General features: G+C 40.7%; 1 protein-coding gene across 1 annotated transcript in view; it reads right to left on the reverse strand.

The window, feature by feature from the left end:
• ascc3 (activating signal cointegrator 1 complex subunit 3) overlaps positions 1-19787 on the reverse strand; it is a gene marked incomplete in the record, with an annotated part of 191770 nt that overhangs the window by 69859 nt on the left and 102124 nt on the right. Inside the window, 3 exon segments of the mRNA XM_034196559.1 lie at positions 11233-11367; positions 14405-14476; positions 14697-14873. Of these exon segments, the coding sequence (XP_034052450.1) occupies positions 11233-11367; positions 14405-14476; positions 14697-14873 (384 nt within the window).

Consider the following 19787-nt stretch of genomic DNA (forward strand, 5'->3'; position numbering starts at 1 on the left):
TTGTAAAATCAGACCAAAAACGTGTGATACCTGGCTCTGTGGTGAAGAGCAGCAGATAGGTCTCTACACTGACTGTCATGAGCACCACAGCTCTTCAGTGTGTGCTGAATTGAGGCTTGATGGCTAATTGTTGATTTCATTTAGTGGCCCTTGATAGTCATAATGTTTGGTGCTCAGAGGAGCGGGCTGTTAGCGCTGGATAGAGTGGGAGGATGAGCTTCCACTCACATCCACTTCTCCATCTGCCACCATCTCATTCTGTATCAGCTCCATCTACGGTGGATTTGACTCCACAGTGCCACATTTTACATCATTATGTTTTACAATGTGTCAAAATTATGTTGTACGATGTGTTTTCTTAGGCTGTATTAAATTAACTTACTTGTAGATTATCTGGTTTAGAATAAGTGCCATATTTTGCACATCTGTGACAAGCAATGAAAAGCATATTAAAGTGTTCTATGCTGCTGCAATGCATTATAAATGTTGCTATCTGTAATAGGAAACAGTACAATTCTTGAAAGATTTTCGGGGTTATCTCTTTCCTGTAGTGTGTTCTATAGGTTTGTGTGCATGTAAATGGTCTGCAAAGGCTAAAATCCCTGTGTTCCTCCAGCGGGACTTTCCTGATTTGGTACATTCTATATCCGTTTTCCCCTACTGTGAAGCACTTTGTGATGTATTTTTGTAAGAACGACCCCCCCTCCCAGTTATATAGTTATTGATTTATATCATATTAAAGTAGATTGGACCTGCTGTGAGCTTATACAATACGAAAGTACAAGTCAAGCAAGAGGCAACAGAGCCCGGGCTTTAATGTTGTTGTGAATCGAAAAACAGCTTCACTGAAATGATTTCATACGCATGTTTCAGGTTCCTGCAATATTCTTTACTGCTGAAGTGCACAGGGGTGGAATCAAGTTTGGTCATTATTGTAAGCATCCATTGTCTCTGCTCTTATCTTGTGCCACATGCTACATGAGCCTTACATCATACGTATTTGTACACACCTTTAGTACAATAAAAGCAGCCTTATGATAATGTTAAAAATGCTATTTGGATGGTTAGCAACTTAACAAGAGCCTCCACTCGTCCCTAACCGGAATGTCCAGAGATGCTGCTCCACAGTCTGATCTCCTGTTAATGAAGTCATAGTGCCAGTGTCCACAGGAAGTGTACTCAGATGGTTGTCCTGCCCAGTGGCGAACCGTCAGGGCCTTCAAGGTATTCAGAGAATACCCTGGAACACTCAGATAAAACAAACAAACAATCGACTTAATTATATAAATAAAATGTAATAAAATGAATAAATGAGAATGGTATCTGTGTTGTTGATCTGTAATATTACAGTGTTAGGTTGATTGGTTTGTCCTTCTCGGACCATGCACTACGCATTTCAGTGGTTTTGTGTTAGAAAAGAAAGCAACCAATCAGATCTTGTTCTGGGTCTCTGGGTAGAATGTCCTTCAACCAAGGTATTCTACATCCTTGATAGAATGCCCTGGCCGTTGCACTGAATGAGAGCGTACGTTTGGACTGACAGTTTGATCAACCAATCATATATTGATTTGTAGCCAATGGGCGTATTCTTTCAGAGTTCCCCTCGGTTCCAAGGTATTCTAGAAGGCCCGCTAGTTAACTGGCTCGAGACAGAGGATCTAGATGAATACGACGAAGCAATTCATGCCGTTTTATTGTTTTTAACGTTGAAATGACCAGTGCAACAGGTGAAGATGAAGTTGTTGCGGAATCGTTGTGAGTACCATTTTCAAGACGACAATTCAGTGGAAAGACGGACATTATAATGCCGCGGAGGGGGGTGGGGGTGGGTGTGTCTACAGAAGGTCCAGTTGTGATAGACACGGTTCGCCACTGGTCCTGCCCTGCTATCTGTCTCTGGCAGCGCTATTACGCTTGCATCTCTGAAGCGTAACATTGTTATTATCTCTAAATGCTTGTGTTTACTGATAATGGAAATGTAATTACTATATAGAGAATTGATTTTCTTGTATTGTCACTTCTCCCACGAGGCCTGTGACAGAGTAGATGGGATGCTCTGGTTTTCTATGCTAATATACAGATATTTATTAATTATAGAAAATGACAAGATGATGCGCTATGTATAGAACTGTTTAAAGGGCCCTTTTATGCTCATTTTCAGGTTCATATTAGTATGTAGTGCCTCTCCATGTCTCCATGCTCTAATGTTCAAAAAGCTCTTTATGTTTCTCATACTGCCTGTGCTGCAGCACCTCTTTTCACCCTCTGTCTGAAACCAGAGCCCAGTCTGCTCTGATTGGTTAGCTGGCCGGCTCTGTAGCTATTGGTCAACCGCTTAGATTAGGGTCGGAAATGTCCCGTCCCTTAGCCTATCACGGACAATGTGTTGAAGTGCTAACCAATAGAAGTGTTACATAGTGATGTCACTATATTACAGAAGAAAACAAAGGAGTCCAATGGAGGTGTTTCAGACAGGGGGGGGAGTGTGTGGGAGAGAAAGTCCCTCTGGAAGGAACACAGGGACTTTAGCCTTTTCAGACCATTTACATATAGAACACACTACAGGAGAGGGAATCCCCAAAAAGCAGAATAGGGCCTGTTTAAGTTAAGCTATAAAGTACCACATCAATTAGAAATGGAACACAATCTTATCTGTAAAGCACACAAAATCCTAAACAATGTCTCTATGAGGAGTCTGTTGCTCTTGAACATAGGGGAGGGGGTGTTACAGCAGAACAGTTAACACTGAAATGAGTATTTAATGCTAAACATGCTCTGCAATGCTATAACACACACGGCTATGACAATGGGCTGGAACAAAGAATAGTCCGACTGGATGGAGAGGTACTTGGTTCTCTTCACACTGTCCCACTATTTTACAAAGCTTTCTATTTAAGGCAGCCATCTTTATGATATGTGTGTTAGTCACTGCTCTGTCTCCTTCCTGTTTTCCCGCAGCCTTTGAGTTGCAGCTCATTGTTGCAGTGTAGTGTGGAGCTGGTTTGGCACGCTGACAGGTTGTCACGGATCTGCCACAATGAAAGGCCTGCTGGTGGACTAGACTTGTAAAAATAGCTCCAATGAAAGTGAAGGCAGACATTAATGAGCCTGCTCTGGTGCTGCTGCAGAGTCCCTGGAGGTTTGCCACTCAGTGTGTCTGCATCGGTGCATGTTGTCAAACAAAGTGACATGAAAGCTGCACATCTAAAGACCACAGAGATGGAGAGTTTAAAGAGGAAGTAAAAGTAAAGGCACGTCAGTACATCTGTACTGTCTATTTCTATCAGCAGCACTAATGTAACACTTCTTCAGGAAGATGCTTCCCTATCCTAACAGACAAATCTTTCATAGCACATGACATGACGCCCACCATTAAAACTGTAAGTCCATGCCTAACTTGACAGTCCTCAATAACCTCTGAGAGCTCTGTTATGTCATGTGTAATGGACTCATGGGACCACAAGGTGTCTCTTAACCTCCACAGCAGAGTCCTCTCTCCTCAGGAACCAGTCACATGGACTCATCTCCCAGAACTGATATTCAAAAAGGAGCGAGAGGGGGGAGAAAAGGGAGAGGATGGCAGAGGCTGCATTGTCAGAGTTGGAGCAAATTAAAGTCAAACGGCCACTCGGACACTACAAATGTCTCTGGGGAGAGTTTTGGCACAAGTTCCCTGCACAAAGATGAGGGTAATATCATATGCTTTACACCAGGGGTGCCCAACCTTTTTTGAACCGAGAGCTACTTTTAAAGTTGCCAGTCTGCCGAGATCTACCAGTCCAAATAGAGAGGCGTAGCCATTACTGACAGCCTACTACCAGGTAAATACACACTTCTACTTGTATAAAACTGACCTTTGTACGATTAATACTTCATAAAATACTGCAGATCCTTTATCTTACCTCTTTCTAATCTACACACATACAAGTATTTAACTGAAGTTACACAACAGTGTTGTTGATACAGAGTTGGAGTTTATTCACACGTCACATACTACAGTGGGTAATGTTTTCAAGAAACATTGAACAGTGCTGCCACATATGACAGGAAGAAAAGAAAAGACTCTGAACCCTTTCTTTGCCATTATATAAAAATAGTGTTGCTACAAAAGTATAAATTAGGCTTACTAATAAGACAACTCAGATCTGAAGCTACACAGGAATCTGCTGCAACAGTGCAATACAAAAGACAAAATGAATAAAATCAAACCATTTTTTTGTTGCATTTTAGTAGATTATAAAAATAAATGCCTTTTTAAAATAGGATGCAAGCAACACTAGTTTCTTAACCTGAATTGATAATAGACTATAATCAATTTAAGTTTGCATTCTTATACCATTTTGTACAATAATTATAATGAATAAGTTCAAACAAACTAAAACTTACAGCTGATTAATAACGGTATCTAACTTGAGTTTTTATCAAAAACCTGTTGAAATGCTACTGTTATTTTACTGTCCCCCAAAAGCGCGTCGCAGCCTCCAGGAATGCTTCTTTCACAACTTTGCCGTCTTTGAAAGACTTCATGTGTTTCGCAAGAACGTGCCTGACACGATAAGATGCTATGGTAGCAGCCTTGCTCTTGTTGTTGGGCCTGGTGAAAATGGACTGCTGTGCATTTAGCTGTGCTCTCAGGCCCCTCCCCTTTTGGAGCGTAGGGCAGAATTAGGAGGGAATTCCGTCTCGTAGCGTTTGTGCACTGTTTTGAAATGCCGCTCCTAAATTACCCTTCTTCGATAAAGCTACGCTCGCATTGCAGATGAGACAGATGGACTTTGAATTGGAATAAATACAAAAACAATCATCCTCCCACTCGGAGTGAGAATTATATATGTTTTGGTTCTGCCATAATTGCGGTCTTGTTTGTGTGCGGACTGTCACTCCTGTTGACACGGACAACGTTAGCGAAGAATTAGTGCACTGCCCACTAGCCACGCCCCGACACATGGGGTCACGCCGGCCAATCACAAAGCTTTGATGCGTTCAAGTGAATTATTCTGGCACAGGAAAATTATGTTATAGGACATTAACGATACAACTGAATATTGTTGTTCTATTTTTAGACACATCTCGCGATCGACTGGGAATCTCCCCGCGATCGACCGGTCGATCGCGATCGACTGGTTGGGCACCCCTGCTTTACACCCTCACACTTATTTTGCTACTTCTTTACATTCAGAGGGGATAAACAATTCGGCAGCAATTCTATCTGTATTCTGATAAATATCTATAGCTATAGCTGTTTATAATACCTCTGTGATGCTTAAAAAAGGTACATTTCTGACCTAAAATGAACCATCAGCCAAACTGTATACAAACCTTTCTGCTACATTACTTTATTATTTACTGTAAAATGAGACAACAAAAATAGATCCATATATCCAGGTGATGTCAATATTCTATTTCCTCTTCCAATGCGCAGCCCTGCTAACTCATGCCTTTTAGACAACAGCATAGAAGAATAACAAATAATAAAAATAAATAATCTATCAAGCTTTGATAATAAAGACAAACTTGTTAGTAAGATCAATTCAATGCTATCTTATACATGACACATTTTGTCCACTGAATCTTGTTCAGCAAAATATATTATTAACACAGTAATTAAACAATACTTCTTGTCTTATTCCTAATTTTGGTACAAAACAAACCACATCAAAATATTCTCTTCTTTATTTCACAGTGAATATCAATAAAACCATCACAACAATCCGTGATTGGCTGAATTATTTGCCAGAAGACATGAAACACATTGACTGATCGGACAGAAAATCCATTGCCAACTGAATTCAATTAGGTGTTGATGTCACTAGTCACCAGTTGACTAGTCTCCCATATCCAGAGCGTTCTGCACAGTGCTGAGTCAGCGCTGGTGAAGGGCTGGATGCACACATTACCATTCTGCTGGCTACAGAGGAGAAAACTCTGTGGATGTTTCTCTCTCTTTAAACAATCTTAATCGGTGCTGAGTATAGTAAGCAGTTTTGTAAACGGTCACACTAAGATAGCAGAAGGGGAGGAGTAAGCCAGGAGAACCACATGTCCAATGGCATGCTGATTACACAGTCCGGTACATAGTTCCAGGATTTCCTCATTTATGTGTCTTTGTAATAGTAGGTCATAGTAAACTCAATACCTTTGGGTCATTTGGTTTTATTGAGCAAACAGTGAATTGTGAACATATTTGGAATCTATAATAAAAATAGTAGTTGGCTGCCGTATTTGCTAGGGTTACTTTTTCTAGGATCTTTCTTTTTATAATACAAAATGTGCCTTCTTAAACATGAAAGTCAAGCATGAGGCAAATAATCAAAATGTAATTGTGCAATTCAAAACTAAGACTAGGGCTGAACGATTCATCGAAATCACGATTTGAAATGATGCAATTATCAAATTGCAAAGCCTGTGATTTTTTATTGTTATTTGTATTTGTTTTGTTCTTGTGTGTCAGTCATCACACCAATCAGAAGTGCTGTGCTCCACATGTACCAGTCATTGTTAACCAATCAGAAGTGGCCCATGATAGAAGGTGATAGACAGATTGATCCAATCACCTGCCAAGTCTTTTTGAAATACTTTTCCAAATGGCTTCCAATGGAGCTTTCCTAGATGGTTTGGTGAAACAAAGCATCTGAGTCAGGTCAGTAATGCTCCATCACATGTTTCTATGACAGGGTGAATCTTAAACTGAAGCTTGACTTTAAAGCAACCCAACGGAAGTTTCATATAAGTTTAGTTATTTCACTCGTAGCTCTGGCTGCGGGGGTGCTAGAGACGGGAGTACGTTGATACGACCTTCATAGCCGGAGATATGGCCGCATTTTACAATAAACTTCCATTGGGTCGCTTAAAAACAAATATCGCAAATCGAATCGCAATATCTGTCAGATAAATCGCAATTAGATTATTTCCCCAAATTGGCAGCCCTAGCTAAGACTATTGGCTCCCCGAGATAAGCAGTGTAAGGTGCTGCTGGTTCATTTTCAGTAATGTACCCCCTTTGAAACATTTTCTCAGCCTGACCGACCCCGGACATTTTTGACAGAAAAAGCCTATATAAATAATTACAATAGATGTTCCCTCAGTGTTTGATGTATTAACTCCTTAATGCATGAATTACAACAAACTAAGGATATTTTCATCTTTATGCATGAAAAAAAAGATTTTTCCAAGGAGTTTTTCAATTGAATTAATATGTTTAACAAACCAATGAACAAAATGATATATTATTAAAAACTATAAATACAATACACAAATGTAACATGTTTATATGAGGACCCCCTTAGTGGTTCTAGGAATATTTTATATAAAATTGTTTTTTCCATTTAACTTATTGTACTAAGATTATTTTTGTAATCATGCATGGTATTTTTTTAATTAACCTTTTTATTTATTTTTACCTCACGTACCCCCTGCAGTACCCCAACGTACCCCTAGGGGTCCGCGTACCCCCATTTGAGAATCACTGCTTTAGGCAGTATATTCTGATGTTTATTTGATATGAAAGCTATTACAACCCAAGCATAAGGGGCACTGTCAGAGTTATCTACATATACAAGGGATACAATCAGTGTTGGGGAAGTTACTTTTAAAAAGTAGTGTTTGCTCGTTACTCGTTACTTCTTTAAAAAAGTAATCCCTTACTTTACTTAGTTACCCTCCAAGGAAAGTAACTTTTTACGTTACTCGTTACTTTTACGTTACTTTTATGTTGCTCGACTTTGGGCAGAACCCCATCTCTGTTCCTAAATGTGTAGGCTTACATAAAGTTCTACTATGGAGGACATAACAGATATGTCTTTTGTGCTCTTTATTATAAAAAAATGCCACAGAGCACTTAACAAAACATTGGGCTATAACATTGGGCTATAACACCACCACTAAACAATAATATCAAACAATATCAATATAAAATCATAATCATTAAGGGTTACAGGCTAGCCCCAAAATAGGTGCAAAGCTAGTGCAAATCCTATCAATAGGCTACTAAATAGGCTTGGACTCGAAATATCATCATTTCCCCGGGGATCTTGAGCTACTAGCTTCATGCTAGCATGTTTTCCTTTCAAATGCTTGGTGAGGTTGGCAGTGGAGTTAACGGCAGTGGACACAAGTTTCTGGCCAGGGCACAACGTACACCTTACACTCACATCTTTCCCCTTAGATTCAACAAGTTCGAAGTAATGGGAATACCTCCATCCCTCGAATGTTAGCGTTGGCTGCGCCTGCTTCTCGCTTGCCATCACTGCTCTTCAGTCTTCATGCCACCACCAGCGGCCAGCCTCTATCACGTACAGTGTGGAATGAGAGCTCGTGCCTAATGCGTAAGCACGCAGCTGAGTAGGCAGTGTCACTGTCACTCGTCCCTGGGAAAAGTAACGTTGCGGCGAATTGAAGAAGAAACTACGTTACGTTACCAAATTTTCCATAGTAGTACTTTTTACCCGGCAAAAGTAGTTACGTTACTGTAACGCGTTACTTTGTAACACCCAACACTGGATACAATGCACATTTGACTTTACTACATTTATTTAGTTTTTACGACAGAAACAATATGACGAACTGTTAAATAATATGTTTTGATTTAGGCTAAAATAGCCAACATTATATTTTAGTACCTAAGACAATGAGAGATTTGATAGAAAGTTAATTGGCAGCAATTTTGCTAATTGTTGAACTAATTTTTATCAAACGTGAATATTTGCTTTTCTTCAATGAATACTATTACCCTTAATACCTCAAGTACATTTTCGTGATCATACGTTGAGTAAGTAGCATTATAGAAGCAGGATTCTTACTTGTAATAGAGCATTTTTATAGTGTAGTATTTGTGCTTTAGTAAAGTGTCTGAATACTTTCTCTTCCATCAAAAGGCAGGAGTGCGGGGCTGCTGTTTGAAATGCTCTCATGGAAAGTGTTCAACATCAACAGCACTTTATCATGGCTCACCACAAACTGTATTTAACAAGAATTGATTGGAGTGTGTGCATTAAGATATCTAAGCTTGATTGACAGCCTCTCCAAGCCCCGGGGACTAAGCCAATTAAATAACATTAGGAGAGAAAAATATGGTGGAATCACTTCTGACTTTCAAAGCTGGATAAATAAACGCTAAATTATATGGCTGACCTTAGAGGTGCTTTATTTCACTGCATATGCATATTGGAGATTAAAAAACACCTATAAATATTAATGTGGGGCCATTTCCAGAGTGCAAATAAGCAGTGCATTATCTCTGTGTGGGCTTAGAGTGGAATCAACCTGAGCCTCTTCCTTCAGAGCAGGCCCGACTGACAAACACTCAGATGGACTAATGGAGTGGATAATTCTCATTATGTTGGGAAACAGGCAGAAGGGCCAGGAGTGAATTAACGTACAGTTAGTGCAAACACAACACGCTTCATTCATGTACTTATACTGCGGGAACACTTGCACAAATGCTTTTAACGTCAAAGACTAACCAGGCCACAAACCCCCATTTTTAGTCCCCTAACATAATCTCTTGTCTCCATTTCCAGTTTTAGAAAGCATGAAAAGTGATCTGATTTGTATACATATCCCATTTAAATAGAGGAGAGATTACAGGCGCATCAATCTTGGCTCAGCCCCAGGGAATGAAGGAAAAGGTTACTAAATGTATCACTCTGCCTTCTGTTATTTAAATACGCGAGTCGGAGTCTTGACTGGCCATCCTCTGAGGGAGAATGTAGCTCCACCTCTGTACTCTCACAGCAGAGAAACCATTAATTACGCGCGCGCGCACACACACACACACACACACACACACACCACACACACACACCACACACACACACACACACACACACACACACACACACACACACACACACAACACACACCACACACAACATCACACACACACACACACACACACACACACACACACACACACACACACACACACACACACACACCACACACACACACACACACACACACACACACACACACACACACACACACACACACACACACACACACACACACACACACACACACACACACACACTTACATGCCTGCCCGCACCAAAACTGTGTTGACAGTAATGATGAGCTGCGTTCTCTTTGGTGTTACTCCAGTTTGTCCCAGACAAACTTTATCTGTGACTTTTCCTCTGTTTCTAGTTCTATGTCTTATGTGGGACATACATAAAAATAACAGCACAGCAAAATCTACCTGCATTTCCTCAAATTAAAACTTTGAACGGGCTCTTGCACTCCCATGCTCTGGTGGGCTGCTCTCTACCTGTCCACACCCATGCTCTTCCGAGTGAAATGATACCTCCCGCAAGTGTCTGTGACAATCAGTGCATGAGTTATGTGAGAGGGGAGTGGAGCTAAAGAGTAGGGGCCGGGGCAAAACATTATCTATTAAACAGGAACTCTCTGCCGAGTGTTCTGCTGCCGTTCATAAGAGTATACCACAATCATTTCACAGTGTGGGCGTGTCGTTCTGAATTCGCCACGCCCAACCCAACCCCCTTACCAAAAATCGGTTTTCACATTTGCAAACTTTTGCAAATTCAGGTCCTCTGCTCCGACTTTGTCGTTGCTCGGGCCCTAAACATCTGAAATGACGGCTTGTTGATGTTGGGGCTAACTGTCAAACTGCTGTAGCTGGCACGCTAAACTACGACACAATAGTTAGCCATAAATGCGCCTGAACTCGGGAGCCACGCCGAGAAATCTGACTGTGAGAACGAGTTAGAGTTTATTCAAGACATGAGGTTGAGTTACTCACTGGCTACAAGTCTTGCCTGTTTTTGGAGTTTATACTTCATCAGAGGACGGTTATGTAAAAGTAGATGGCGGAACACAGTTAATAGAGCATGACATCATCAGGTCAGCACTGTCAAGGCGCTTTGCTAATGCAGATGCACACATTTGTGTATCAAAGTTCACTTAAGTAAATTCAACAGATTTACTTGACAGGGCAATTCCATGGGAATAAACAGATACTGCTATAAATGCCCCAATTCTTTTGTTTTGTTTGTGAAATCTTGTCCTTGCATATTAACCAGTTGTGAAACCAACATCAAACACCATAACCTCTGGAAACGTTTACAACAGCAGTTTAGCCTATGGGATTAGAACAAGCTAATGTGACTGAAAACCAAAACGACCAATCATACCCTGACAAAGCTACCCGTGTTGTTGTGAGGGAATTTAAGCTAAAAGATTTGAGATGATGCTTTTAAAAGGACATTGTACCTGTTTCTCACAGTGGCCGTAGTCTGCCCCCTGGTTTGGTTGGAAGAAGCCTATCTCTCCATGGTTCTTGGCCATCTCGATCAGACCCATTGCCGTCCTCACTGTGGCATTACGGGCGTGGACAAACACCATCACCTAAGGCATACAAAGACAGAAGATAAGGAGGAACACAACATTGACACATAATCACACAGAAGTTCAGCTGGTTATGCAGTTTGTCCAATCTATAAAATTGGAATTTCAAGTCAACAAGTTCAACATTTAATGGATCAAATGTAAGATAATTGTAGACTCCCTTAACCTTCCGTCATAGTGGTGCAGGAATGAGTGCTAAAACCTTATGAGTCGGCATTTTACCACTTCCAGTTCCCTCGTCCCAAAGTCAATGATTTATGATGACTTACCCCAAGCTTAATAGATGTTTACATTTGTTTACATAAAACAGGTTATTAAATGGATAATTTCTGTAGCTTGTGTCTTAAAAACGGCAGTTGCAAACAAGTGACTAATTGAAATCACTGAACGCCATCATGCGCCATCATGCCGAATATTAGCCATACGTCTGTGATGTAGTTCCTTTACATTGTTAGCTATTTACTTGTGGCGATTGCATTTATACACCAACAATTATATATGTGGTGTTATCATCTGGATATTATCTAACGTTTGCAACTGATATTATTTTATACAATAATCCAAAATCAAACGAAAAAATGCCATTGCTCTTTGTTGTTCTTGCAATGCTAACTTCCAGATCGTGGAGTGCTACTGATAAGTTGATTGACCTTGAAACACAAAAGCAATCAGATGACAGCTTAACAATAAGCAGGGGAGGTAACCATAAACAAACTAGCTGGTTCCATGGCGAGGCTTTGCGCCTTACCTTGCAATGTACAAAGAGCAAATTGCATATCATGCGACGGCAGCTTTGGTCAATAGAGAGTTGACCATTGCTCTTTCAAAACAAATAATAAAATAACTGATTATTATTGAACAATTGAAATTAAAGACCCTCCCATTTGCTATACTTTTAACAATTTCAGGGGCACATGGTAATATAAAATAAAACAGAAGGTGTTCTAAATGAAAATTGAGATAAGGATTGCATATTCAAACGATAATAGAGCACTAAATAAGTGTTACAATTACCTGTAAAAAGCCATGAAAGACCCTGCGAATATTGTTTTGATGTCTTTTTGTTTCGTAGTATGGACATCTTTTATTAGACCAAAGCACATTGCATGACTGCACACACCTCCAGCTACCGGCTGTGTGTATGCTACAAACACAGTAGGTCCGAAGAGACCACTGCAGCAAGCGTTATTTATTGAAGGTGTTTTATCAGCACCACTGAGCGCTGTGGAAGCATTGTCGGCAGTAACCGCCGCTTCTCTGCTTATTAAACTTCTTCCTGGCAGCGTGCTTCCCACCAGGAGGGTGCTGGGAAAATCATAAAGGAAATGTCATCCATCAGATCCTCCCAGATTAAACTAGTATATGTCACAGCCACTTCTTGACAATTTAATAATGAGCGATAGGGAGGCCCCCCCCCCCCCCCAAACCCACAGGGCGGACTGGATCATTGAAGAGTGTCAAGAGGGGGATACAAAAAGTTGTTAGTGGTAAAGTAGAATTAGGTTAGTTTACAAGTTTCCCATGGCTGCAGCAAGATTCATTTGAAGTGTGTCTCTGAGGGATATAATGGGCAAGAGAGAAGGACAAATGCTAGAAAAAGGGTGTGTGTAAGCATGTGTGAACACTTGCAATAAAATGAGGCAGACAGGATAACACCAGTGCTCAAACAGGGGTTCAACTCCTGCAGCAGATGGGAGCTAAACGGTAAAGTCTGAATTCACAACTCTCATCCTCCCAGCAGACTTTCTGAGGCTGCAGAGTGGAAGCAGAATGAGCGGAGGGTGGTGGATGGGAGAAGGAAGGGGGAGGGTAACACTGAGGGAGATAAGGTCGTCAGAGACTTCAGATAGCAGGTGTTCAATCCAAAGGGTTTGGGAAATATATACTGCAGGACAGGGGTTGAGCTTTTTCACTGCCCGTCATGTTGACGGACAGGATCGTAACATTTCCGTCAAAGTCCATTATTACCCGTCAGCCTTTACACAACTCTGACGGGGGGGGGGGGGGGGATGGGCACACGCTCGTGAACTGTTAGCGCTGTGTTATGCATGCCCACTGCACCTCGCAGGAGCGCACACAGCGTAAAGTAAAAACTCCCAGACATTTCAATGATCTGTATGGCAAAGTACGATTTGGAAACGTTATCATTTCCTTTTTGGCAAGCATGCATAACACGGCATAACACCGGAGCCTCACTGCGGGGAAACTTTGCCGCTGTTCCGAGTTTGTTCTAATCTGTCAAAATGACGGACTGCTTTCAGATGTTTCTCTCTGCTGCAGGAGGTCCTATATGTGAAAAACTACATTGACCATATTTTTTTTCATTCCTTCCTGTAAAATAAATGACAAGATCCTGTTAATCACATATAAACACTGCATGGCCCTTGCCCTGTATATATGTCAGATATGTATTTGTTCCTGATTCTTCTTCCATTCGACCAATTCAATCACTAAACCTATCCTTTCCCTCTCCATCGCGATTCCACCTTTGTAGTTTTAGAGCCAATCGTCTTATAATCAACGGACTTGTTGAATCTTTGGACAGTTTTAAGTGCATTTTTTGGGTCTGTCTCTTGATATGTTATTTGTTTCTAATTTATGAATTTCAATTTTTCTTATGTGTGTATAGGAAGCACTCTATAATATATAGATAAAGCCTCTCTAACTTATTATTACTGTGTTTCTCTTTAGGTTCTTCTAGTCCAAACATTTCACTAGAAAAACCATGAAGACGTATGACAGAAATGCATGAAGTAGATTTAACCTCGTTAAAAAGTCAAGGGAAGTAGAATACCTGAAGTATTAAGTTCATTTTGAGTGTTAACATTAAAAAAGAACACGATCCATGTAAAAGTGTTATGTGATACGCTTAGACTTCATCTCGTTCTTTTCGGTCAGAAGAAGCTCGCCTTTTCACTTTTTGAAGGGTATGAATATTTTCGTATGTATATTTCAGTTGTATGAATTAAAATATGATGTACTCCTCCTTATGTCACATGCTTTCTATAAGGTTCTAAATATGCAAAAGAGCCCTTACCTGATGACCGTCTTTAACCTGCTCCAGAACTTTGTTGTAACAAATCTCCTCCATGTCATGAAGCTGCTGGATCTAAACAGGACACAGAATTACAACACATGTTGTTATTACTTAACTGAGACGAATGAATTGCAGATACATACAGCTTAAACACAAATATATAACTTGTGGGGTGTAGCAGTCGTTCTTCTTGAAATAGTTCATACAAGTGATATTAAGAACGGATACATCTGTGCATGATACATTTACAGGGTCATAGAGGTTTGCAAATACTTCATCTTTGTGTTTTTACCTTGTTTGTGGCTTTGACGCCAACAAAGGTCTGTCCGAGGGGCACAGGTCTGAAGCGACTGTCAAAGAAAAACAGGCCGATGTAGGGGTTGACGTGCAGGAAGGAGGCCACGTCCAGGTAGTTGGGCAGCGTGGCTGAGAGTCCCAGGATCCTGATCATACTCTGGGTGGATTCCACCTAAACATCGGGAAACAACATGGTCATGATTACAGCAAACTATCATATGCATAGGAGAAGGAGATACAATACATCTGCTGAGATAGCTAAAGGCAATGTTGTGAAAGAAAAGTATTGAGCACAGCTTATCTTAGAGGATTTAAGAGGCCCTATTATGCTTTTTGGGGTTACCTTTCCTGTAGTGTGTTATATAGGTTGTTGCGCTTTTATCTGCAAAGGCTCAAATCCTTGTGTTTTGTAAAGTAATTAATTCGAATTCCACCAGTTTTACATTTAAAAATAAAATAGCTTTAGTTCTGCTGCCTTCTGCACTCACACGGTAACAATATCAAGTTGGCAGACGGCACCACAACCTTATTCTCAACATCAAGACGGACAGAGTGCTCATCTTGAACTGAAAGACGACCAATGGTGGCACTCGCGCCACTCTCTATGGAGCTATTTCAGGGTCATAAGTTTTGATCATTCAAAAAAATACAATTTATTTGAAAGTTCAAGTTTTTATCCTGAACTTTGAAAAATACAATGATGTATTCAAAATAAAAATAAGTATTTGAAATCATTTTTCAGGTTGAATATTATTTTTGATTCAGTTCAGCAATTTTTTGGAATAAAATATTTATTTTCAGATTTCACTTTTATACATATTTTGATATTTTAATCCTTATTTTTTTCAGTTGGAGATTTTTCGTTTTCAGATTCAAAACAATTATTTTTTCAGTTTCAAATCTTGTTTTTTCAGGTTTCACATTGCTTTTCACCTTCAGATCGTTTTTCACTTTCAGGTCGTTTTTTTTCGCTTTCAGACTTTTGGCCCTGATATTGCTTGAGGGGGCGGGGCTTAGCAAAGAGTAGTTTGGCATCCTGAGTGGCAGGCCTCCCTCTGTCATGTTGCCTTCATGGATGTTAGGTAGCGCGAGAAATATAACTCAATACTTTCTATACACAATACTCCCGTGATAGGAGATAGCTAACCGGGTTGAATTACATTAAGTCTAAGGTACATGTAACATTTAAAATGTATATGATTTTTGTTATGTCCACAGAGGTAATTTATGCCCTAATTATTTCCAATAACTTTGCTGCTCTGTTTCTGTCGAGCTCCCAACAACACAGAAAGCTAAAAAGTTTAAAGTGAAAAGCATTCCAGGAAAGCATCAAACACCCTTTGAGCCAATGGAAATGTCTTCGTAGGAAAACATAAGCACATTATAGAAAGTGTGTAGGTGGCTTTGGGGTCTATGTCTTTGACTTATTTGATAGAGTTAGTGATCTTGCTTCTATACTACATGTCTTTATTTTGTCTTTGAAACCTGAAGAAAATTCAATATGTCGTGTAAGAAAACGTGGGTGAGAGAAGAGAAAAAGAAAAGTGTTGGGAGGGGAGTCCCTATCTGTGAGCCTCCTGCTGGATGTGACAGGGAAGATTGGTAAGGTCTTTAATGTGATGCAGTACCTGTCAAAGCATCCCATCAAGATAAGACCCAACGAATCCCTGCCAGAGGAGCGGCCTGCACTACACAGCCACACCAGCACCACTCCACCTCATACTGCAGATGTCACGTTCACCTACAGAGTCAAACACTCTGCAGGCTTTATTTTACAGTGCCTTTATCATTATGCAACTATGAGCTTAACTGCTTCTGTAGAATCCACGTTTCAGTGAGGTTTGTGGCATCATAAAATGATATGGGAACATAAGATGATTGTGATTAACTGCTGAATTTACAATAGCCCCGAGGAGTGGGTAATGAGCTGTAACTAAATGAATAGGTCACAATATTAAAATGAGACACTGTGGTGACCTGTGCAGTCCTCTGTGGCTTTGCACTGGGGTCCATGTAGCTCCCAAAGCCACATAGAAATGAGTACAGTAACTGTCAGGAGATTGACATGCACACCTGAAACGCTGCACATTTTAACCCTTTACAGAAACTTATATTCCTACAGCTGATTTATACCTCAATTAATTAGTGAATGTTAAACACATGAGCACTGTGAAGAGTCTTCATCCCTTTATAGCATTCATCTGTTTGCAACTCAAATATTTATTTTGTATTACAATAAGTATTTTATTCCACTGTACAGTATTTAATGGTACATTATGTTTTTAGCTTGTATTTCTATATTTTACATTCCCAAGGACACAACGGCCTGACGCTGGCGGGTTTCGAACTGGTGTTCACCTCTGATCTGATGATCAACGCTCTAACCCACTGGCCAAAACCGCACCTAAATATAGACTTCTGCATTTACTTGAACATTGATCATGCAGCATTCTCTTGCACTATTTTATGTCTTTATATTATTTCTAATATGTTTCTTTTTGCACCATTTTTTATTATTTGTTATTGTTTTGTCTGGGACTTTTCATTGCCATAACTACACTCTATCTACTGTGCAGTTGAAAGTAAAGCTTTTGATGATTCTAATCTATTTAAGTCTAGTAATAGTAGGCTAAGGGTGCATCTCACTTCGGTTAAATGGATTCCTTGCGTCCCTCACTTGTGTCGTTTCCCTGCGACTAGTCCCTCCCACCAGGGCAGCATGGAGAGACGCAAGGAAACCACGAGAAGCAGGGAAATGAGTTTTAAGAGCAATGGGACGTCCTTTCCTCCGCGTTTGTGATGACGCCGCACAGCTGATCGTCTGACAGCAGCCAGATCAGTGCATGCGCTGCATCGTCTAATCAGTGAGCGATACACAGTAAGGGGGCGGGGCGAGTGTCTGAGGATTTCACCGGAGGATGGTCTGGTGGTTCCTCGATTATAACTCCTCTGTTATCGCTCCTCGATCCTCCGGCAAAAATAAGGCCACTGGGACGCTACTCAAGATGGTGCAGACAAATCAACGTCCTGTGATACCGCGACCGAGTAGCGAGGAAATGAAAAATAACCGACGTGAGACACACCCTAATACTTTTGGGATCTGGGACACTAAAGGGCCCTACGACCATCAGCTTGTGCATCCTCAAGCTTCATGGACAGCAGCAGAACAAGCTGAAAACTCAACATGCATATTATCACTCTATAAATGTATGGGCAAAACATGTTAGCAAACATTGATTTATTTACACATCCCGGGTTCATCAGAGCCTTCTCAGTGAAAGGAGCTGCCTTTATTAAATGCTGCAAACAAGAACAATGAAATCTGACACGCTAACAAGCTACAAAATGCTCAACTAAGGGGAGCTGCATAGTTGGTTAGAACTCTCATTTAGTTTCTATAGAAATATGATGAGAGCAGCTTTAAAGAAGGGCAGGTCTGGAGGCTTGGAAGTTACTTCAAAACCAAGAGAGGTGGGAACAGAACAATTTGTTTGGACATGCACATGATATCTCTTTTCCTGGCCCAATAACCTTCATCAAAAACTCTTTAAAACTGATTTGTTGTATTCTTTGGACGTTAAAAATCATATTTAAGCAGCTAACTATGAAAGGCACAGTTTATGTAGAGCTAACAGTTTCCTTAAATACCAAAGCATGAAGAAGAGGCCCCACACGAGGGGAACATTAAAGGCCTTTGTAATAAAGGTTAGAGGGACGTTATCTTGAATGCAGTGCATAATTGGTAGCGGTACATCCAGCCAAGGAAATGCAGTCCAAACCACCATAGCTCTTCCAAGTGAAACATCAAAGTGATAACTGGCTTGGTGGTAAACATTTGCATAACAAGGGAGACAAATATCATTTAGTTTACAGGGATTTCCATATTAATGTGTCTGACGACGTCAACTTAAGCATCTAGCGCATCAGAAGCCGTCGCCGTAATTCCTTCAGCACAATCAATTATAGCAGCCTGTCAGGTGTGGCAATAATGGGACAGAGAGAGATGAAGGTGGAGGGGGGTTCGGGCTGCAAGGCGTGCTGCCTGCACCCCATCTCCGGTTGGAGGGCGGTCTATGAGCTGTTTACAAATTCTCACACAAAGACAAACAGAACCAGGCTGCTTCAGTGCCAGTCACATTTAGATAGCATTTGTGTCAGAAGGAGTAGTCGTACATGTACAGTGACATAATCCTGTGTAGCCTCTGCAACGGAAACAGCATTAGGTGCAGGTTCAATCATTCTCTGTGTTTTATCTATTCCTTGTACAAGCTTGTTATACTTAAAAGGGCAAATACAGTAGCTGCTCTCTTTTCCACAAACCTGCTTCCACAGTCTCAGCGAACATGTTCAAACTGCTGGCAGGACACATTGGAGTAGAAGTGGGATATGGTTTCTTGTTAACCCTGCGCAGAGCCACACCAACAAAGAATGGATCTACTACATGCATGGTACAGGCATGGTGTGTGTATCCAAATTCTATTATTCCTCTAAAGTCTAAACCATAGAACTCCATTGTTGTGCGATGGCTATGACTGGTACCAACAGTGCTGGAAGAAGTACTCAGGTCCTGTACTTAAGTAAAAGTACTATGGTCTTTAAACACTCCAATACGGTCCTTATTTCTAAATGTTACTTAAGTAAAAGCTGAAAGAATCTAAATGTACTTAAAGTACAAAAAGTAAAAGTACTCATTCAGCAAAATGACCCTTTTCAGAATAATATGAACTTAAAGGTGGGGTAGGTAAGTTTGAGAAACCGGCTCGAGATACACTTTTTGTTATATTCCATTGAATGCTCTTAACATCCTGATAGCAATGAATATCTGAAGTGCTTTGACAAAAAAATCCATAAAATAATGTCATCTGTGGAAGCCGTAGCGCTGTAAAAAGCACGACCAATCATCTGAGCCGGCCCGGCTAAAATAACTGGATGGCCTACCTGCCTGTCTGCCTTCCAACTGTGCACAAACTTATCTCGTGCCCTCATTGGTCATGTGCGCGTTCGTGTGTGTTGGAGGAGGGGCTCTGTGAGGAAGTGGGAGATTTTTTCCGGCTGTGTATTTTCAAATTCTAGCGCACTCGAGCTG

The sequence above is a fragment of the Gymnodraco acuticeps genome, unplaced genomic scaffold, assembly GCF_902827175.1.
Source record: "Gymnodraco acuticeps unplaced genomic scaffold, fGymAcu1.1, whole genome shotgun sequence".
Lineage (NCBI taxonomy): Eukaryota > Metazoa > Chordata > Actinopteri > Perciformes > Bathydraconidae > Gymnodraco > Gymnodraco acuticeps.